Below are 23,981 nucleotides of genomic sequence, written 5' to 3'. Positions count from 1 at the left end.
TCTTATCCTAATAATAAGAGCAATCGAATAAACACTATAGCTTGAAATTTGATTGTACATATCAAGTAAAAATTTAGTAGATCTAAAACTGAATAATATTTACAAGAAGGTATTAAATAGAAATAAGATAGGGGTTTCGTTTTTTTTTTTTTTTTTAATAGCTAAAACGGCAGTAGACTTTATTAAATACCAGCTCTTTCCAAAATCAGGTCCACTATATTAACCACAAATTGTATCAATTAATATAAATCAAGGCCCCCTATTTCCAAAGCTTTAACCCATACCGATGGTCTGTCAAAAAAATTCTCAGGATTAAATTCGTTCAGAATTATGTCATTAAATTAATTGGGTCAACACTCAAATAAAGAAGAACAACAAGTATTTCGGTTTGTTTTATGAGCCCAAAAAAAAAACCCAGCCCGAGGGGCCCAGCTTAAAGCTTCGGACACTTTTTGAGAAACAAACGACGAACTATTCAACCAAAAAAAAGGCTTTTGAAATACAAAACTACAACTAGACAAGGATTTTGAAACACAACACTAGCGTATTTTACATCGGCAAGATCAATTACATTAGAAATAATAACATAGAACAAGATATATAATTTGGGTATTTTACATAGGCGACGTCAATTCCAACGAACAGGGAAACAACCATCATAATTATTAAGTCTTTGAATCCATGTTACTTCGTGAAGAGATCAATCATAGAACTTGCTGTTTGCATAAAAGTGAGCAGCAGAAGAACAATAGCAGCCACTGTTGAAGCGAACCTCCAAGGGGTGCTAAAATATTCACTTTTCAATGTCGCCTCCCAGCGGTGCCAAGATTTCTCATAGAACCTATTCAATTCTCCATAGAGATTACGGTAATCATCTCTCACCGTTTCGGATACGATTCCTTTGTTGAGATTGTTAATCATGGACATTACTGCATTGTTGTCGCCTAGGTAATTGACCAAGATTTTTTTTTTGGTAAGTAAATCCACATCTTTTCTGGAATTGATAAGAAAATCCATGAAGATGAAGTAATCAGTAAAGTACGCACTTCCTATATAGCAAGTTTGTTCTAATGCCATAACGTTTCGGATAACAACTTCCGTCACACCCTCTATTTCTAATTTTGGGATTTCCAACACACCATCCTCAAATTTTATTTGAAAAGAGCGTTCACTTTTACCAAGCCGGAACTTTACTCCTGCCTTGTGGAGTTGTGTTGCGGAGTACAAAAGCTTCGGATGTTCAGTGATTCTTTCGGGTAACTCCTCGGGTGAGGGTAACATGAAGGTTCTAAGAAGATCGGTTAAGTGTGCAATTTCCACATTGGGCTTGGGCTGCCTATATTGAATGTCGGTGAACACGTCAAAGTAGGAAAACATATTCTTAAAAAAGAACGCATCGGAGAGAGACGGAAATGCAAGGTGCTGTAGTTCCTTAATAACAAAGAATGGAAGCTGATTTTCAAATAATAGCAAGTCAACCTTCACAGCAGCAGCCCTTGGTTCCACAACCATGGAATCGTCATGACTTGTCAAACTTAATGAACTACGTCGGAATAAAAGCTCAAGAATGAAGCACGCATCCAGCAATATCATTTTCACAAACCTATCACTGGTAAGATCAATAGTCTCTTCATAACACCTGCGAATGCGTTCTTCCAGTTCCCTTACCGTGCCTACTAAATACTCCAAGCTTCTCTCACTCCGTTTCATGAAACTCCTGAAGTACCTCTCTTTATGCTCTTCCATGGCTTTCAATCTTTGGTTTTCGTGGTGATACGGGCCAATTGAAATAACCTGAGGAGTGTAGGCTTCTTCATTCCATTTTCGAAGGTAGCGTGGAAGTCTGTAGCTACGACACTCTTCTAATAATTGAATTTCCGTCCTTTTGACTATTTTGCTAATTTCAATTACCAAGTCATCATTTTTATTTTCATTTCCACCTGAAATGTCTGCTTCCTTTTGAGTATTTTGATCTTCATTATTTGTTGAAGCAGTTGCTAGTTGAATTTCCCTACTAGCTGATTGTTCCATCTCTAAGTTGTCTTCCTTAACAAAGACAAGAGCCACTAGCATTAGAAGCACAGGTTTAGAACTATGTGAATATGCATAATATATTAAATTAAGGCAGAGAGAAAGTTCAATGAGGACTCTATATTACATTCCAATTTCATGCTAAATGTCATTTTAACTGTTCCATTAATTGATGTCAAGTATCTCTAGATTTAAATGGACTCCAATTTTATGCCATGCGTCATTTCTTATCAAATTCTAATTATGTGTCAATCATACTTGCATGCAAATTTAAGTATCTAAACTTAGACAATATAAGAAGACTCAATTCGTAATAATTATTTGTGTATACATACATACATACATACATACATATATATATATATATATATATGGTTGAGTTCAAGTTATACCTACCGTAAACTTAAACAATGTTACATCACTCAATATTTTTTATTTGGATGCGAATTTTAACAAATCCACTGTTAAATTACATTATCTTTGTATATTCTCTACTCTTGATAAATTTTAAGGTGATCAAAGATTAATTGTCATGTCTTAAATCAATTGTTTAAATTCAAGTTTTTGTAGTTTAAGATAATACATAAAAAATGAGTTTCTAGATCAAATGGTAAACAATATTAAATTGACAAGAAAATTGGCATGAATATTATGAACATATAGTACATTCAATTCAACTGTGGGATTTTCAAAACATGAATGGTATAACAAATTATTGGATGGTATAACATTACTTAGAGTTACATATAGTATAACTCCACAAAAGCTACCACATCTTTTAAACCATAGATTTCAATAAGATCTAAAGGTTAAAAAAATCACTACAATCCATGTCATCTTTAAAATTTACTGATGGCCACATCAACTACCCTAATTAATTTAAGAGAATATTATATTATTTTTCTACTATCTTTCTCTCTCCTAATTAGTTCATCCCCAACCTTGCACAAATGCCCATTTAACTTACCTAACTTTTTGCTGAAATTATAGAATAAGGACACACATGAAAGAAGCAAATAGTGAAAAAAAAAGAATAAACAATAAGTTCCATATAATCAAGACAAACTAAAATAATTGTAAGAACTAAAGGCAAACTAATAGATAAAATAATTCTGAGCAATAATAATTAGGGTTCACATACCAATAATAACTAATATGTTTACCGTATTTAGAAACAATAGATGAGTTCCAGGATTTCTTCTTAACAACAATAATTAGTATGTTCTTTGTACTATAAATCAATATGTCAAATGAACTAATAGTTTATTTTTTATTATCTTGCTAGCACTATGGACATATTTGTAATAAATAATCTTCATAGACCACGAGATATATCTCTTATCCAAAATTCATCTTTTTATTGACCCCTAGAAAAAATATCCTAGAGCCACCACCAATGAGAGGGATAGGACTTAGGAATTGGCATACCTATCCAAAACCCCCCTCCTCACACCTTAAAAAACATCGAAACAAGGTTCTTTAAACCTCTACTTTTCTTTCCATCCAAACAAGCTTCTAGGTAAAACCACCACTTTATTACTATTGTTAAATGTTTTTGTGCATCAAAACAAGGCTCATTAAACCTCTACTTCTCTTTCCATCCAAACAAGCTTCTAGATAAAACCACCTCTTTATTATTAGTGTTAAATCTTTTTGTGCATAAACACAATTACAATCTAGTTTGTATATAATTTAAGGGTCATGTTAACAGTTGCCCTTGAGACAATTGTTAATAAACCATAATGGAAAAGTTTTATATAAAACACTATTTTTATTTGACATTACTAATAGGATAAACACATTTATTTTGTTATGTTAATTATATTAAGTGGTGCATTAATTTTTTTGGGGGAAGAGGTGTATTTATTTCTTATGTGGGAGGTGGCGCATTAATTATTTAAATTTAAATAAATTGTGTCATTTTTCTGGATAAAACCATATATTTATTACTACTGTTAAACGTTTTGTGCATAAACACAAAGTACAATCTAGTTTGTATATAATTTTACATGTATAAACAATGTTATTTCAGTAAGATAATAATGAGAAAATAAATAAATAGATTGATAGACAAAGGAACTTAAGTAGGAAATGTTACAAAAGCCTACCTCAATTATTAATGTTCAGCAGCTGAAAGAACCAGGATTTAAAATTTCAATACTTATCTATCAATAGGTAATGTGGTCTATTTTTCTAAGTTCTCACTTCTCACAGTAACCAAATGAAACCCAGGAGGGTATAGATAGAAAAGACAACAACTATATCTCATAAATATTACGTCACTATTTTTCAGTGGCATTGCGTCATATAGTTTTACCAATCCGGGAAAATGACTTGTTTGAATTCCACGGTTTTTGTTTGATTATTATTATTATTAAGTACTGGGTTTTTCATCTTCTGCTTTTAATTTTGTTTTTTAAAAATTGGAATCACAACTAAAATTTATTTTTGGGAGTCAATAGAAATAACACAAAGAAGAATCAGCATCTAAGAAGGGTTTGCAAATCTAAAATCTCTAACTAGATTGGGAAAAACAACTGCAACATATGGCCATACCTTTTTTTAGTTCAGTTTGGATTGACTCTCTCTAGGCATCTGTCAGCATTTCCAAAAGAAGACATTGATTAGTGCTTCCAGAAGCATTTTCTCGTGGTTTTGATTAAGAATTTTAACTCTGTATTTTTAGTAATTCTAGTGTCATATAAAATATCATAACTTTTTCTAAAATTATCCTATGTAGAAAATTGAGATTGGTTGCATATTACTTACATATAAACCTACCATTTACTGTGACAGTACACATGACAATTCGTATGGTATAAAAATAATATTTTATTTTGAATATGAACTACGTCAGTAATTTCCATTCATCAGTTAACAACATTACTATTTTGGATTATATATCACAAGGCTATACAACACATTATGAACTAATTTAAGACAAGCACTGAATAGTTAATCCTGTCCAAGAGACTAGGAGAATAGATATCAAGATATTTTTCTTCAGTAGGTATTGAAAGCTTTTTCTTTTTTGGAAGTAATAAAATTAAGGCATGAAAGTGGATCAGAGCACTGCCTGAAGAAAAAACTAGTATTGCATTAACGATTGAAAAGAATAACTCAGTCAATACTGTTGTTTAAACAATAGTTTCCAGTCTTTAAATAACAATAACACTTCTGACACATATTTATATGACACTCAAACATGTATGTCCAAAATACTGAAAATAAAACAACAATAGTTTAACACGGTTACTAAACGGGCCCTAAGATTTAGGGGCCTTTGCATATATAAAGTTACCTTAACTAGGGGTTCGTTTGGGATCTACTTATTTTACTGAAATTAAAAACTTTTTGTTGAATGTATGGTAGATAAAGGTGAAAATTCGCTGAAATAATACAGTAAGGCCCTTTAATAGTATCAAAAACAAACGGGCCCTTGCATATATGAAGTTACCTTAACTAGGAGGTCGTTTGAGATCTATTTATTTTGTTGAAATTAAAAAAATTTGTTGAATGTACGATAGATAAAGGTGAAAGTTCGCTGAAATAATACAGTAAGACCTTTTAGTAGTATCAAAAAGTGCAATGAGGCCAATAAATATATATTTAAAAAAAAAAAAACTAAATAGTAAAATAAGAGAGGAACTGGTATTCATTCCCCTTGTTTGGATGTTTTAAAAATTAAGTGGAGAAAGGGGTATACATATCTCTCCTCTTTGCTTGGATGTTTAAAAATTAAATTAGGAGAGGACATGGGAATGGAATGATCATATAAATTGGGAAAATGCTATAGCCATAGACTATTTTACAACAACTCTTACAAAAATGATCATGGGAGTGGAATGATTATATAAACATTTTGATTGTAACATACAGATCATCCTCTTTGCTTTCCCATTCATAATTATCTAATATTTTTCTATATTGTTACCATACTTCTAACTACAAGTCTACAACAATGTTAAACCCTCCCCCCTACTCCCTATTAGGCCATGTGGATTTTGTTGTGTTTGATCTGGTTTGTGACCAGACCTAATTTGGATGGGTTACCATTTTTAGAATACAATTGAATACCGTTTATTTTGTTGAAAATTGAAAATAATAAAAAAATAATAATAAAGTTACTGTTCACGCATAGGCTACTATTCATTTGCCTACCTACTCGGTTCAAGTAGCATGAACAGTGCAAGAGGCGCAGGTCAAAAAAGAAAAAAGAAGCCAGACATAGACGCTCCAAATGCAAACGCAACACAAACCAAATGGAGCTTTAATGGGAGATTTGCTACATGAAATTTTTTTTGATACATTTTGGATCCATTGTTTGGGATATATATGCTATTGATTTGGATTAGGGTTTGATGTATTGAAAATTGTATTATATGGCACCATTGTATTTTCTATTCATTAAATCCTTGCAACTATGTGGATAGACACACTGTTGAACCTTGTAAATATTTATGCTGTGTGATTTTTCTTGGCACAAATTTTTATCTATTTTTCATTTCTCATAGGTATAGGGACTAGGGTAAATTCCTAACACTACCCTCCAAAATTTTCTAATTGGGAGAATTAAAAAAGTGGCATTGTGACCCTCTAAATCCCCCTTCTTCCCACATCTAAAAACATTCATTTTCACTATTGTTAAATGATTTCATGCAAAAACATGAATTACAATCTAATTTGTATATAATTTTAAATGCGTAGACATTGTTATTTCGGTAAGATGACAATGAGAAAATAAATAAATACATTGATAGACAAAAATACTTGAGTGAAAATGTTTGAAAACCTACCTCGGTTATTGAAGTGTAGCTGCTGATTGAAAGCCGAAAAGAACGACCCTGTAAGTACAAATTAACTATCAACAACTCATGCAATCTATGGTCTCAGTTCTCACTGAGGCAAAAAGAATCACATTAGGATATATTTGTTAAGGAAAATATATAAGATGAATTAAATCAAACAGACCAAGAGTAAAATTGAAAAGAAATAAAAATTTATTAATGATTGAAAGCCAAGGCGTGGAACTTTACCCACTGTCTTAAGAAGTGATTTGACCCCTCTAGATAAAATTTATCATTTGTGCAAAATTGACTACGACGATTACACCCAAGATTCAATGGAAAACTTTGGTTGTGTGTACTAACAAAACAAGGCTTTGAACTAGTATTAATGTCCGAAAAAGTGAAGGACTTTGAAATAGAATAAGGGACACAAAATAGAGGATTTTGGATACATGAAGAGAACATAAACTCTGTTTATATATTGCAATAATTAAAGAAAATTTTAAAGGAAATGGTAGACAGAAAGGCCAGCACATCCTTAGCAGCTGTTGTCCTTCATTTTCATTACTGGAAGGAGGAAAAATGCTTAAGAAAAGAGAGATAAGAGGGGCCAAAATGATGGGATGCTTATTAAGTTTATTATCACCTACCCTACCCCTCTTACTGATTTGGTCAAAGATTGTGGATAAGAGTATAATTTTTTGCTCTTACACACAATGAGTAAGAAGACACCAGCCAATGTAGCCATCATCAATTCAAACTTGAAACATTTCCAACAATGTGATATAAATAAAGGATTTTACTAATAATGTTTTTTATAAAAAAAAAAAATTATGAATTTCTCTTACAATTTTTTCATTTTTTAAAAGCGCCACCGAAAAATTTACCCACTCACCCGAAATACGGGTCGAATCCACTGAGACGGGTCATCAGTTGGGGTGCATCAGATTAAACGGTATGGCGGGTTTGACCAAATTTGTAGATTTTCATGGATTTAATTTTTTTGGGACTCTTTGGCCAATATTATTGGGCTTTCTAAATTTTGTCATATCAGATTGTGCATCTTTTACATCATTTCTTTTAAAATGGGCCAGTACCCTTAAAAATAGGCCTTCAAGGTCAGCTTCAACATAATAAGTCCAAATCTATACTTCCCAGAGCCCACATATTGACATTTAGGAACCAAAAAAATACAAAGAAAATCATGGACACAATAGCGAACAAATAATACCACACAAAATACCATTTTTTACCACATGCTAAACATCAATAACATGTAAAACCTGGGCATTACTTAAACAGATAAAAATTCATAAAATCCCATTTTTTTTATCACCTGTTAGTCATTCACACATTACAACAAATATTTTCCAAATTGCCAAAGCCTAAAGGCCTGGGCATTGGGCAGTACAGCAAAATTGCCTCAAGAAAAATCAAGCATATAAGAAGTCAATTTAAAGTTTAGATTCTAAAGACATTAAATCTGCCAACCATTCCACACATCAAGTAATGTTCCAAAACCACACAGCAGCAAGCATTGCTACAAATACTACAGCAGCTTCATAATTCCATACACATATATATATAGTAAGCCATAGAGGCAGCAAAGAAGTCAGTTACTGCACAAGTCAGTAAGGCTGTAAACCACCAAGGCAGTAGGCAATATTCCCAACAGTTTATATAATTAGTTACAATTATGAAATACTATAAGTATTTCCAAAAAATAGCTTTCCTAATGCAGTAAAGAACTTTGATAGAGAATGGATCCATATTAATCATTGATCTTGTATTAGTTACCGTGTAGTACATTATAAAATTTTTCAACGTATAATATTCTAGCTAAGCTAGGGAAAACATGTAAATACAAGATCACCATATTCACTAGTAATTCATGAAATCTTATCTAAGTATTTTATTTAAAAAGAACGAAAAATCAAGAACAACAGGTCAAAGTGACAACAAATAAAACGACAAAAGTAACACAAACAATGACAAGAAGTTAGAAGAGAGAGAGAGATGATACCTCAGAGAACTCTTAGCTGTTAAGGATTCAACCTTGAAAAGGAAGCAAAAAGCCGACTTGAACAACTTTCAATTCTTGTATAAAATTAAGATTTCAAAATTTTAAGTTAGGAAAGCAAAATGAATCAAACAAATGAGAAATAAACTACATTCAGATAAGAAAATAACAAAGTGTTTGGATTTCATCTTTTTAAAATAGGGGTTCATCTTCTTTTTTATAGAGTGAAGATACAAGTATATTGATCATAGGAAAAAAAAAAAAACAAGGAATAAAACATGCAGATAAGAAAATAAAAATGTGTTTGGATTTTATCTTGTTAAAATAGGGGTTCATATTCTTTTTTTACAGTTAAGATACCAGTATATTGATCAAGGAATAAAATAGGGCAGATACAAATTACACTCAGAGCACAATAAAATAATGAATCAAACTAACTATAATGTCTGTCTGTAAAGAGTATACACGAAAATAAACACAAAGCGCACTCAGAAAAGTGATAACTCAAGTCTTCAAAAAATGATAACACAAACAAACAGACTCGAATTAGGGATTCCGTCTTTGAAAAGTGATAAATCAAGTCTTTGACTAACAAATCAAATAAAAAAAAAATTAGGATTTCATCTTTGAATCCAATCACTTGGTCAGTTTTGGTACCTAATCTTTAAGTTTAAAATCATTTGAACAAGATCCCTTATGTTGCTTTTCAGATGATTTATATTACTTATCACAAAAAGAAAAGAAAAAAAAAATTGAACAAATGATAAACCCATATCACAAACACAAAATACAGAAAAAGAGGGATGATAAAGGAAGAAACTTTACCTGATCTGAGACTAGGAAGCCGAGTCTGAGAGGCTGAGAGGACCCATGGTGCAATGTGGAAACAAAGTGAGGCGGCGGCGTCTGGTGGGGAGTGAAGAAACCGGAAAGATTTTGATGTAAAGGGCTTTGTTTGTTTCAAGATAAAAAAGAGAGATTCTGAAATCACTAGAGAGCAGAGATAACGAAGAAAACACAGGAAAAGACCAATTTATAAGAGAGAGAGATGAGGGTTTTAACCTTGGGTCCGAGCCGAGTAAGGAGGAGTATGGAAAATCTGATTTTGATTTTGGTAAGTGTAGCCGAGTACAGTTTTGAAACCCTAAACCATGATTCATGACCCGAGGCATGGGAAAGTGAAAATCTGTGTTTGATCTGAAGGGTTGCCGACTAGGTGTTGGGGCGGGTCGAGAGAGAGAGTGAAGACTGAAGACTGAAGAGAGGCGTTCTAAATCTGTGAAATTTCAGTACTTTTAGCCTTTTTAATCCCCATCCTCTTGCCGTCTTGCGTTTAGCACAAAACGATTCAGCATTTAGTACAATGAGTAGTACTCCACTCTTCAGACTTCACGTGATGTACAGATAACCCAAATATATATCTCGTATTGCAATTATGATTGAAAAGAATCGCTACTTTTTTCTTCTTGTTTTTTTCTGAATAGAATCGCTAGTCTGCATTTGGAATTGGAATTATGGATAAAGAGGGTTTTTTTTTTTTGGATTTGATAACATGCACCGAACCGGTGCTTGTTAAGGTGAAAAAGACAAAAAAAAAAATTTTAAAAAAAAAGTCAGAAAAAATGTCAAAAAGAACATCATATAGCACTTAAAAAGTTGAAAATTTGACGGTAGATAAAGACAACAATTTTTGTCAGAAAAAATAAAAAATATTGCTGTTAACGGGTACCGCAACAATTTTTTTTTTGTTTTTTTTGGTGTTGATTTTGAAAGAAATTATAGCCCAGACAAAAGTTTAATTAATTTATATAGTTGGTTTGAGAATACAATACCAAGAGTCTTATAGTTCAACTAACAAATTTTTTTTGTTTTAAATAGAGATCTTTAGATTCATATCCCCTTACTTTAATTATAGAATTATTTAAAAAAAAAACAAAGTTGTAAAGTTGGGAATTTAAATGCTGGGGAAGGGGGAGGGGGAGGTTGGGCTTGTCTGCAATACATAAGAGTAATAGCGTTAATTGGTGTAAACATTTTTTGTCAATTTTAGCATAAAAACTTTTTTTTTTCTATTTTATATATCACATTTCAAAACACCCCACATTAGATTATCTATTTTACATTATATTTTATTAGAATACATTTATGTGTTGAGAGAGAGAGAGAGAGATTATCTAAGCTGAGAGAAAAAAACAACGAAATATAAAATACTAATGAATAGTAGTCATGTAAATTTGCAAAATTTTAGGTTAGCTAATGTTGATAATTTTTGGGCTTAAAAGTGTACATTTGACAAAATTTTCTATTATACATATTTATAAAAAAGAAAATATGATATTTAAATATAAATTTATGGGTAAAGAGTAATAAAATAAAATAAAATAAAAAGAAAAATAAGTGGAATTAATAGCTGGTTCTCACTCAAGAATTCTAGATAGAGTAAAGAAATGGTATATGAGTTCTATTTTAAGCTATACACAAATTAATTTTTCGAACAAAAAGTCAATAAATATGAAATATTTCTTGGAATGGACACTATACGTTAAAAATGTCTTAAAAAAAATGTTTATTTATACATGGGCCAATCCGACAATTATTCAATTGAAAAACGAGATAAGCATAATGAAACAATGTTTAATGATAAACCAATGGTGGGGCACTTACAAGTTACAACAAAGTCGTAATAATGCACATGATCTCCAGACAGTCTCATGGACTTTTTTTTTTTTTTTTTTAATAAATAAAGTTGATACAACTAATAAAATTTATTGTTTAAACAAGATATTTGAGGTTTGAATCTCATTTATAGACTCTACATCAACAATTAATTAATGTCTTATCCTAATAATAAGAGCAATCGAATAAACACTATAGCTTGAAATTTGATTGTACATATCAAGTAAAAATTTAGTAGATCTAAAACTGAATAATATTTACAAGAAGGTATTAAATAGAAATAAGATAGGGGTTTCGTTTTTTTTTTTTTTTTTTATAGCTAAAACGGCAGTAGACTTTATTAAATATCAGCTCTTTCCAAAATCAGGTCCACTAACATTAACCACAAATTGTATCAATTAATATAAATCAAGGCCCCCTATTTCCAAAGCTTTAACCCATACCGATGGTCTGTCAAAAAAATTCTCAGGATTAAATTCGTTCAGAATTATGTCATTAAATTAATTGGGTCAACACTCAAATAAAGAAGAACAACAAGTATTTCGGTTTGTTTTATGAGCCCAAAAAAAAAACCCAGCCCGAGGGGCCCAGCTTAAAGCTTCGGACACTTTTTGAGAAACAAACGACGAACTATTCAACCAAAAAAAAGGCTTTTGAAATACAAAACTACAACTAGACAAGGATTTTGAAACACAACACTAGCGTATTTTACATCGGCAAGATCAATTACATTAGAAATAATAACATAGAACAAAATATATAATTTGGGTATTTTACATAGGCGACGTCAATTCCAACGAACAGGGAAACAACCATCATAATTATTAAGTCTTTGAATCCATGTTACTTCGTGAAGAGATCAATCATAGAACTTGCTGTTTGCATAAAAGTGAGCAGCAGAAGAACAATAGCAGCCACTGTTGAAGCGAACCTCCAAGGGGTGCTAAAATATTCACTTTTCAATGTCGCCTCCCAGCGGTGCCAAGATTTCTCATAGAACCTATTCAATTCTCCATAGAGATTACGGTAATCATCTCTCACCGTTTCGGATACGATTCCTTTGTTGAGATTGTTAATCATGGACATTACTGCATTGTTGTCGCCTAGGTAATTGACCAAGATTTTTTTTTTGGTAAGTAAATCCACATCTTTTCTGGAATTGATAAGAAAATCCATGAAGATGAAGTAATCAGTAAAGTACGCACTTCCTATATAGCAAGTTTGTTCTAATGCCATAACGTTTCGGATAACAACTTCCGTCACACCCTCTATTTCTAATTTTGGGATTTCCAACACACCATCTTCAAATTTTATTTGAAAAGAGCGTTCACTTTTACCAAGCCGGAACTTTACTCCTGCCTTGTGGAGTTGTGTTGCTGAGTACAAAAGCTTCGGATGTTCAGTGATTCTTTCGGGTAACTCCTCGGGTGAGGGTAACATGAAGGTTCTAAGAAGATCGGTTAAGTGTGCAATTTCCACATTGGGCTTGGGCTGCCTATATTGAATGTCGGTGAACACGTCAAAGTAGGAAAACATATTCTTAAAAAAGAACGCATCGGAGAGAGACGGAAATGCAAGGTGCTGTAGTTCCTTAATAACAAAGAATGGAAGCTGATTTTCAAATAATAGCAAGTCAACCTTCACAGCAGCAGCCCTTGGTTCCACAACCATGGAATCGTCATGACTTGTCAAACTTAATGAACTACGTCGGAATAAAAGCTCAAGAATGAAGCACGCATCCAGCAATATCATTTTCACAAACCTATCACTGGTAAGATCAATAGTCTCTTCATAACACCTGCGAATGCGTTCTTCCAGTTCCCTTACCGTGCCTACTAAATACTCCAAGCTTCTCTCACTCCGTTTCATGAAACTCCTGAAGTACCTCTCTTTATGCTCTTCCATGGCTTTCAATCTTTGGTTTTCGTGGTGATACGGGCCAATTGAAATAACCTGAGGAGTGTAGGCTTCTTCATTCCATTTTCGAAGGTAGCGTGGAAGTCTGTAGATACGACACTCTTCTAATAATTGACTTTCCGTCCTTTTGACTATTTTGCTAATTTCAATTATCAAGTCATCATTTTTTTTTTCATTTCCACCTGAAATGTCTGCTTCCTTTTCAGTATTTTGTTCTTCATTATTTGTTGAAGCAGTTGCTAGTTGAATTTCCTTACTAGCTGATTGTTCCATTTCCAAGTTGTCCTCCTTAACAAAGACAAGAGCCTCTAGCATTAGAAGACTCAATTCTAATTATGTGTCAATTATATTTGCATGCAAACTTAAGTATCTAAACTTAGACAATATAAGAAGACTCAATTCGAAATAATAATTTGTATATATAATACCCTGAATATATATACATACATACATATATATATATATATATATATATATATGTAGTATAACCTTAAGCAACGTTACATCACTCAATATTTTTTACTTAGATGAGAATTTTGACAAATCCACTGTTAAATTTCTTTGTATATTCTCCACTTTTGATAAATTGTCATGTCATCAATCAGTTTTTTAAATTCAAGTTTTTGTAGTTTAAGATAATACATAAAATATGATTTTATGGATCAAATAATAAATAATATTAAATTGACAAAAAAAGTTAGCATGAATGTTAAGAACATATAGTATATACAACTCAACACAGGGATTTTCAAAACATGAATTCTATAACAAGATTTTCAAAACATGAATTTTATAACAAGATATTAGTTGGTATAATATTACTTAGAATTACATTTAGTATAACTCCACAAAAGTTACCACATCTTTTAAACCATAAATTTCAATAAGATCTAAAGGTTAAAAAAATCACTACAATCCATGTCATCTTTAAAATTTAATGATGGCCACATCAACTACCCTAATTAATTTAAGAATATTATTTTATTTTATTTTTCTACTTTCTTTCTCTCTCCTAATTAGTTTGTCCCCAACCTTGCACAAATGCCCATCTAACTTATCTAACTTTTTGCTAAAATTATAAGATATAAATGCACTTTTGGTCCCTACATTTTGACTTTTTTCCATTTTAGTCCCTACATTTTCATTTTATCACTTTTGGTCCCTAAACCAATTAACGCGTGACATTTAGGTCCTTACCGTCATCCAATCTAATTAAGGACTTAAATATCACGCGTTAATTGGTTTAGGAACTGAAAGTCGTAAAATGAAAATGTAGGGATTAAAATGAAAAAAAGTCAAAATGTAATGACTAAAAATGCATTTTTTAATGCTAATAAGCAAGGACACACATGAAAGAAGCAAATAGTGAGAAAAAAAGAATAAACAATAAGTTCCATATAATCAAGACAAACTAAAATAATTGTAAGAAGTAAAGACAAACTGATAAATAAAAGAATTCTGAGCAATAATAATTAGGATTCACCTAGCAATAATAATTAATATGTTTACTGTATTTAGATGTAATTGATGAATTAGCAATAATAATTAGGATTTCTTCTTAACAACAAAAATTAGTATGTTCTTTGTAGTATAAATCAATATGTCAAGTGAACTAATAGTATATTTCTTATTATCTTCCCAGCATTGTGGACATATTTGTAATAAATAATCTTCATAGACTACAAGATATATCTCTTATCCAAGATTAATCCCTTGTCCAAGATTCATCTTTTTATTGACCCCCTAGAAAAAATATCCTAGAGCCACCACCAATGAGGGGGATAGGACTTAGGAATTAGCATACCTATCCAAAACCCCCCTCCTCGCACCTTAAAAAACATCAAAACAAGGTTCATTAAACCTCCACTTTTCTTTCCAACCAAACAAGCTTCTAGGTAAAACCACCACTTTATTACTATTGTTAAATGTTTTTGTGCATCAAAACAAGGCTCATTAAACCTCTACTTCTCTTTCCTTCCAAATAAGCTTCTAGATAAAACCATCTCATTATTATTAGTGTTAAATCTTTTTCTGCATAAACAGAATTACAATCTAATTTGTATATAATTTTAGGGGCCATGTTAACGGTTACCCTTAGGGCAATTGTTAATAAACCATAACGGGAAAGTTTTATATAAAACACTATTTTTATTTGACATTACTAATAGGATAAACACATTTATTTTGTTACGTTAATTATATCAAGTGGTGAATTAATTTTATTTGGGGGAAGAGGTGTATTTATTTTTTATGTGGGAGGTGGCGCATTAATTATTCAAATTTAAATAAATTGTCATTTTTCTGGATAAAACCACATCTTTATTACTACAGTTAAACGTTTTGTGCATAAACATAAAGTACAATCTAGTTTGTATATAATTTTAAATGTCATAAACAATGTTATTTCAGTAAGACAATAATGAGAAAATAACTAAATAGATTGATAGACAAAGGAACTTGAGTAGGAAATGTTACAAAAGCCTTCCGCAGTTACTAATGCTCAGCAGCTGAAAGAACCAGGATTTAAAATTTCAATACTTAACTATCAATAGATAATGCGGTCAATTTTTCTAAGTTCTAACTTCTCACTGTAACCAAATGAAACCCAGGAGGGTATATATAGAAAAGACAACAACTATCTCATAAATATTACGTCACTATTTTTCAGTGGCATTGCGTCATATAGTTTACCAATCCGGGAAAATGACTTGTTTGGATTCCACGGTTTTGGTTTGATTTGTTTTTTTTTTATTTTTTATTATTAAGTACTGGGTTTCTCAACTTCTGCTTTTAATTTTGTTTTTTAAAATAGGAATCACAAATAAAATTTATGTTTGGGAGTCAGTGGAAATAACACAAAGAAGAATCAGCATCTAAGAAGGATTTGCAAATCTAAAATCTCTATCTAGATTGGGAGAAACAACTGCAACATTTGGCCATACCTTTTTTTAGTTCAGTTTGGATTGACTCTCTAGGCATCTGTCAGCTTTTCCAAAAGACATTGATTAGTGCTTCCAGAAGCTTTTTCTCGCGGTTTTGATTAAGAATTTTATCTCTGTATTTTTTAGTAATTCTACTGTTATATAAAAAATCATAACTTTTTCTAAATTATCCTACGAAGAAAATTGTGACTGGCTGCATATTAATTACATATAAACCTACCACTTGCTGTGACGGTACACATGACAATTTGTATGGTATAAAAATAATATTCTATTTTGAATATGAACTACATCAGTAATTTCCATTCATCAGTTAACAACATTACTATTTTGGATTATATATCACAAGGCTATACAACACATTATGAATCAATTTAAGACAAGCACTGAATAGTTAATCCTGTCCAAGAAACTAGGAGAGAATAGATAACAAGACATTTTTCTTCGGTAGGTATGGAAAGCTTTTTCTTTTTTGGAAGTATTAAATTTAACGCACCAAAGTGGAAAAGAGCACTGCCTCAAGAAAAAACTAGTATTGCATTAATGATCGAAAATAATAACTCAGTCAACACTGTTATTTAAATAACAGTTTTCAGTCTTTAAATAACAATAACATTGCCGACACGTATTTCTATAATACTCAAACACATGTTCAAAATACTAAAAATTAAAAAACAATACTTAAACACGGTTACTAAACAAGCCCTAAGATTTAGGGGCCTTTGCATACATAACGTTACCATAACTAGGGGCCTGAGATTTTCTTATTCTGCTGAAGTTGAAAACTTTTTGTTGAATGTACTGTAGATAAAAGGTGATAATTCATTGAAATAGTATAGTAAGGCCCTTTAATAGTATCAAAAAGTGCAATGAAGCCAATAAATAGTATATAAAAAAATAAAAATAAAAACTGAATAGTAAAATAAGAGGGGAATTGGTATTCATTCCCCTTGTTTGGATGTTTTAAAAATTAAGTGGAGGAAGGGGAATATATATCTCTCCTCTTTGCTTGGATGTTTCAAAATTAAATTAGGAGAGGACTTGGGAGTAGAATGATCATATAATTTGGGAAAATGCTAAAGCCATAGACTATTTTACAACTTTCTTTACAAAAATGATCATGGGAGTGGAATGATCATATAACCATTTTGATTGTAACATACTGAACGACCTATTTCTTGTGCTAAACAATTGGGCAGAACATAGCTTTCCCATTCATAATTATCCAATATTTTTCTATATTGTTACCGTACTCCCTATTAGGCCATCTGGATTTTGTTGTGTTTGATCCGGTTTGTGACTAGACCTAATTTGGATGTGTTACTATTTTTAGTATGCGATTAAATACCGCTTATTTTGCTGAAAACTAAAAATAATAAAAAATAATAAAATTACTGTTCACACACGGACTACTATACATTTGCCTAATTACTCAGGTCAAGTAGCATGAACAATGTAAGAGGTGCAGGTCAAAAAAAAAAAAAAAAAAAAAGATGCCAAAGGCAGACGCTCCAAACGCAAACGCACAAACCAAACGAAGCTTTAATAGGAGATTTGCTACGTGAAAATTGTTTGGGATATATATGCTATTGCTCTAGATTAGGGTTTGATGTAATGAAAATTGTATTATATGGCACTCTTGTAATTTCTATTCATTAAATCCTTGCAACTATGTGGACACAGACACATTGTTGAACCTTGTAAATATTTATGTTGTGTGATTTTTCTTGGTACATATTTTTATCTATTTTTCGTTTCTCATAGATATGGGGATTAGGTTAAATTCCTAACACTACCCTCCAAAAATTTTCTAATTGAGAGAATTAAAAAAGTAGGGTTGTGACCCCTCTAAATCCCCCTTCCTCCCACCTCAAACAACATTAAAATGAGGATATGATCAAACCTAACTCTGGTCCCCTTCCTCTACTCCTCTCTCCAACCAAATAAGCTTCTAGGTAAACTAAAATCACTTCATTTTCACTATTGTTAAATGATTTCAAGCAAAAACATGAATTACAATCTAATTTGTATATAATTTTAAATGCGTAGCCAATGTTATTTCGGTAAGATGACAATGAGAAAATAAATAAATACATTGATAGACAAAAATACTTGAGTGAAAAATGTTATAAAAACCTACCTCGGTTATTGAAGTGTAGCTGCTGATTGAAAGCCTGAAAGAACGACCCTGTAAGTACAAATTAACTATCAACAACTCATGCAATCTACGGTCTCAGTTCTCACTGAGGTGAAATGAATCACATTAGGATATATTTGTGAAGGAAAATACATCAGATGAATTAAATCAAACAGAACAAGAGTAAAATTGAAAAGAAAGAAAAATTTATTAATGATTGAAAGCCGAGGCGTGGAACTTTACCCACTGTCTTAAGAAGTGATTTGACCCCACTAGATATAATTTATCATTTGTGCAAAATTGACTACAACGATTACAGCCAAGATTCAATGGCAAACTTTGGTTGTGTGTACTAACAAAACAAGGCTTTGAACTAGTATTAATGTCTGAAAAAGTGGAGGAATTTCTAATAGAGGATTTTTGGACTGCTCTCCGTATACATGAAGAGAACATAAACACTGTTTATATATTGCACTAATTAAAGAAAATTTTAAAGGAAATGGCTGACAGAAAGGCCAACACATCCTTAGCATCAGTCATGGTGAGCGTCGCTTTTTTGTCTTTTATGATTGAGGCAATCTGCCTTAGCAGCTGTCTTCCTTCATTTTCATTATTGGAAGGAGGAAACATGTTTAAGAAAAGAGAGATAAGAGGGGCCAAAATGATGGGATGCTTATTAAGTTTATTATCACCTACCCTACCCCCTCTTACTGATTTGGTCAAAGATTGTGGATAAGAGTATAATTTTTTGCTCTTACACACAATGAGTAAGAAGACACCAGCCAATGTAGCCATCATCAATTCAAACTTGAAACATTTCCAACAATGTAATATAAATAAAGGATTTTACTAATAATGTTTTTTATAAAAAAAAAATTATGAATTTCTCTTACAATTTTTTCATTTTTTATATGGGCCACTGAAAAATTTACCCGCACTCACCCGAAATATGGGTCAGATCCACTGAGAAGGGTCATCGGTTGGGGTTGGTTTGACAGGTTTGACCAAATTTGTAGATTTTCATGTATTTAACTTTTTTCGGACTTTTGGCCAATATTATTAGGCTCTCTAAATTTTGTCATATCAGATTGGACCTCTTTTACATCATTTCTTTTAAAATGGGCCAGTACCCTTTAAAATAGGCCTTCAAGGTCTACTTGAACACAATCAGTCCAAATCTATACTTCCCAGAGCCCACATATTGACATTTGGGAACAAAAAAAATGCAAAGAAAAACATGGACACAACAGCAAACAAATAATACCACACAAAATACCATTTTTTACCACATGCTAAACATCAATAGCATTTAAAACCTGGGCATTAATTAAACAGATAAAAATTCATAAAATCCCATTTTTTATCACCTGTTAGTCATTCACACATTACAACAAATATTTTCCAAATGGCAAAGCCTAAAGGCCTGGGCATTGGGCAGTACCACAAAATTGCCTCAAGAAAACTCAAGCATATAAAAGTCAATCTAAAGTTTAGATTCTAAACACATTAAACCTGCCAACCATTCCACACATCAAGTAATGTTCCAAAACCATACAGCAGCAAGCATTGCTACAAGTACTACAGCATCCTCATAATTCCATACACACATATATATATATAGTAAGCCACAGAGGTAGCAAAGAAGTCAGTTACTGCACAAGTCAGTAAGGCTGTAAACCACCAAGGCAGTAGGCAATATTCCCATAAGTATATATAATTAGTTACAATTATGAAATACTATAAGTATTTCCAAAAAATAGCTTTCCTAATGCAGTAAAGAATTTTTATTGAGAAGGTATCTATAATAATCATTGATCTTGTATTAGTTATCGTGTAGTACATTATAAAATTTTTCAACGTATAATATTCTAGCTAAGCTAGGGAAATCATGTAAATATAAGATCAACGTATTCACTAGTAATTAATGAAATCTTATCTAAGTGTTTTATTTAAAAAGAATGGAAAATCAAGAACAACAGGTCAAAGCGACAACAAATACAACGACAAAAGTAACACAAACAATGACAAAAAGTTAGAAGAGAAAGAGATGATACCTCAGAGAACTCTTAGCTGTCAAGGATTCAACCTTGAAAAGGAAGCAAAAAACCAACTTGAATAACTTTCAACTCCTGTATAAAATTAGGATTTCAAATTTTTAAGTTAGGAAAGCAAAATGAATCAAACAAATGAAAATAACAATGTGTTTGGATTTCATCTTTTTAAAATAGTTCGTTCTTCTTTTTACAGAGAAGATACAAGTACATTGATCATAGAAAAAAAAAACTAAACAAGGAATAAAACAGGCAGATAAGAAAATAAAAATGTGTTTGGATTTTATCTTGTTAAAACAGGGGTTCATATTCCTTTTTTACAGTAAAGATACAAGAATGTTGATCATAAAAAAATAAATAAATAAATAAATAAAAACAAGGAATAAAGCAGGGCAAATACAAATCACACTCAGAGCACACTAAAATAATGAATCAAACTAACTATAATGCCTGTCTGTAAAGAGTATAACGAAAATAAACACAATGCACACTCAGAAAAGTGATAACTCAAGTCTACGAAAAATGATAACACAAACAAACATACTCAAATTAGGGGTTCCATCTTTGACAAGTGATAAATCAAATAAAAAAAACTAGGATTTCATCTTTGAATCCAATCACTTGGTCAGTTTTGGTCCCTAATCTCTAAGTTTTAAATCATTTGAACAAGATCCCTAATGTTGCTTTTCAGATGATTTATATTACTTATCACAAAAAGAAAAAAAAAATTGAACAAATGATAAACCCATATCACAAACACAAAATACAGAACAAGAGGGATGAAAAAGGAAGAAACTTTACCTGATCTGAGACTAGGAAGCCGAGTCTGAGAGGCAGAGAAGACCCATGGTGCAATGTGGAAACAATGTGAGGCGGCGGCGTCAGGTGGGGTGTTAGGCGGTGGCAACAGCAACCAGCAACCCGGTGGAGTTAAGAAACTGGAAAGATTTTGATGTAAAGAAGAGTAAAGGGCTTTGTAGATTTCGAAATCACTAGAGAGACTAGAGAGCAGAGATAACGGAGAACAAACAGAAAAGACCAATTTATAAGAGAGAGAGAGAGATGAGGGTTGATAGTGTTTCAACCTTGAGTCTGAGCCGAGTATGGAGGTGTATGGAAAATCTGATTTTGATTTTGGTAAGTGTAGCCGAGTACAGTCTTCAAACCCTAAACCATGATTCATGATGACCCGAGGCGTTCTAAATCTGTGAAATTTCATGCGTTCTAAATCGGTGAAATTTCAGCACTTTTAGCCTTTTTAATCCCGTCCTCTTGCAGTCTTGCATGTATAGCACAAAACAATTCAGCATTTAGTACAATCAGTAGTACTCCTCTCTTTAGACTTCACGTGATCTACAGATAACCCACATATATATCTCATATTGCAATTATGATTGAAAAGAATCGCTGCTTTTTTCTTCTTGTTTTTTTCTGAATAGAATCGCTATTTCATTAACCTCTGCATTTGGAATTGGAATTATGTATAAAGAAGGTTTTTTTTTTTTTTTTTTTTTTTTTGTGTGTGTGTGTGTGTTGATTTTGAAAGAAGTTATAGTTCGGATTTTAAGGAACTTTGCAGGTAAATAATGATTTGGCCCCATTCTAAATCGTGCCAATCAGGTGATAAATTATTTTTTCCCTTGTTGATTCGGAAAATCCTATTTTGATCTTACTACAAAAGTAAGAAAGACTCCCCCTCTTCCTCTTCCTGGGGTGGTTTCTCAAAAAAAAAAAAAAAAAAAGAGTAAAAAAGACCGTGCAATACAATAGCTCAAATATATCTATAGAAATATCAATAACTCTAGGCCACAAAACTTTTCATAGTTAACAATAGAAGATGGAGGAAACTCCACATATAATCTATTCTGAGGTTATGTCAGATGTAAACCAGCTTTGAAATGAAATGATTTCACTTGTTTCTGATCAAAAATTTTAATAAAATAATGGCTAGAGACCAACTTTGACTAACGGATGAATAACTGTTACCGTACTAAATGAGTTAGATGCGCAAAAATCAACAAAGCTCAAAGCTTTAACAATAGAGGTGCAAAACTAAGAGGAAGAGTTTCAGAGAGAGTAAAAGAGAGAGGGAGCTTTTTGTGATGGAGAAGAAAATGCTTCATTGAAGAAATTGATTACAAACACACTGTTTATATATCAGGTTAGAAAGCGGATTAACAGCCGACAGCTACAAAGACTCAACTCAAAAAAAGAAAAAAAAAAAAAATCACACCATACCATGACAACTCGAGTATTTTTAAATCTGACTACGAGTTTTCAGTCTCACATCATCTATTTTCATATTTAAATTCACACTATATTTAAATGTTAACTATTAATGAGGATTTAAGATCTTCATTGACTTTATATAGAAGTACTAAAATCTAATCAATAGATTTATAGTGTAGATTAGACTTGAGAATAGTAATTCAAAAAATTTCTTGTATTGCATTTATGAAAGCATTCACATTAATTTGTTTAAAATTTTTTATCTACCTATACTACTAATAACAAGATTCTCTATTTGAATTTCAAAATTTTGCTTACGAAAATATCTTTAAACAAATTCTTAAACTCTCTAGAATATCCTTTTCTTTTAGTTATCTAATTTTAAATTAAAAATAAATAAATTGATTAAAAGAGTAATTTATTATTTTTTTAAAAAAAGTTCTTAAGTTTTAGGCTTTTCTATTTCTCATCTCCAATTTGAATTACCATCTTTTATTTTAAATTCAAATTTTCAAACATTTATCAACTCTCATGAAGAGAAAGATTCTAAAAAATAGAACATTATCTTTATCTCACTTTTCAACGTTATTCCACATTATCTTATCTCTTTCTTAAATTTATAAATTTTAAAAAAAAAAAAAAAAAAAACCTCTTGGTTATATCATATATTTTTTTAGACAAATAACCAATTAGGAAAAAAAAACTTATATAGAGAAATATCATAAAAACTGTGACACTATCTCAATCTTACTTTTAAACATTATGCCACTAAACCCAAAATAAAAAATAAAAAATAGTCTTATCAATGGCGCAAAACACGTGCGATGAGGCAAATTTTAGTATAACAATTTATTTTTTCTATTTTACATAAATACTTTGCAAAAACACCAATATTAAATTATCTATTATATATTGTCTTTTATTTAAATAATATTTTTCTCACTTTTTATTATTATTTCACACCTATCCACCCAACAAATACTCTCTTTATTTTCTCTAAACATCCTCTTTGCAATTTGGTTTGATTATGGGCGGTGTCCTGGTTGGTATGTGATCCCAGATAATAGTTTGATTGAAAGTGTTTGAATTACCGTTCTTAATTTAGGATATTTAGGGCCTGTTTTGGCCACCAAGTTCAAAACACCCCTTAAACACCGTATTTTGAAAACTACCTATTTTTAATTTTCAAAT

General features: G+C 31.5%; 1 protein-coding gene across 19 annotated transcripts in view; it reads right to left on the bottom strand.

Moving 5' to 3' along the window:
* The window catches only part of LOC115962607 (UPF0481 protein At3g47200-like), a 66,184-nt gene extending 43,502 nt beyond the window's left edge, over positions 1–22,682 (bottom strand). For 2 of the 19 annotated variants that reach the window (XR_004085485.1, XM_031081480.1), the window contains exon 1: positions 9,664–9,993. Coding sequence is in view for 10 of the 19 variants with exons in the window: in XM_031081472.1 (XP_030937332.1) it covers positions 685–2,046; positions 6,828–6,875; positions 9,664–9,787; positions 9,901–10,010 (1,644 nt within the window). In the remaining 9 variants the exon portion in view is untranslated. The other 17 variants (XM_031081473.1, XM_031081487.1, XM_031081485.1 and 14 more) reach the window with 17 other exon arrangements.
* Positions 22,683–23,981: the final 1,299 nt, after the last annotated feature.

Source organism: Quercus lobata, chromosome 10, assembly GCF_001633185.2.
Source record: "Quercus lobata isolate SW786 chromosome 10, ValleyOak3.0 Primary Assembly, whole genome shotgun sequence".
Taxonomy (NCBI): Eukaryota; Viridiplantae; Streptophyta; class Magnoliopsida; order Fagales; family Fagaceae; genus Quercus; species Quercus lobata.
Note: the sequence above shows the minus strand (reverse complement) of the source record. Positions and strands in the feature narration are given on the sequence as shown.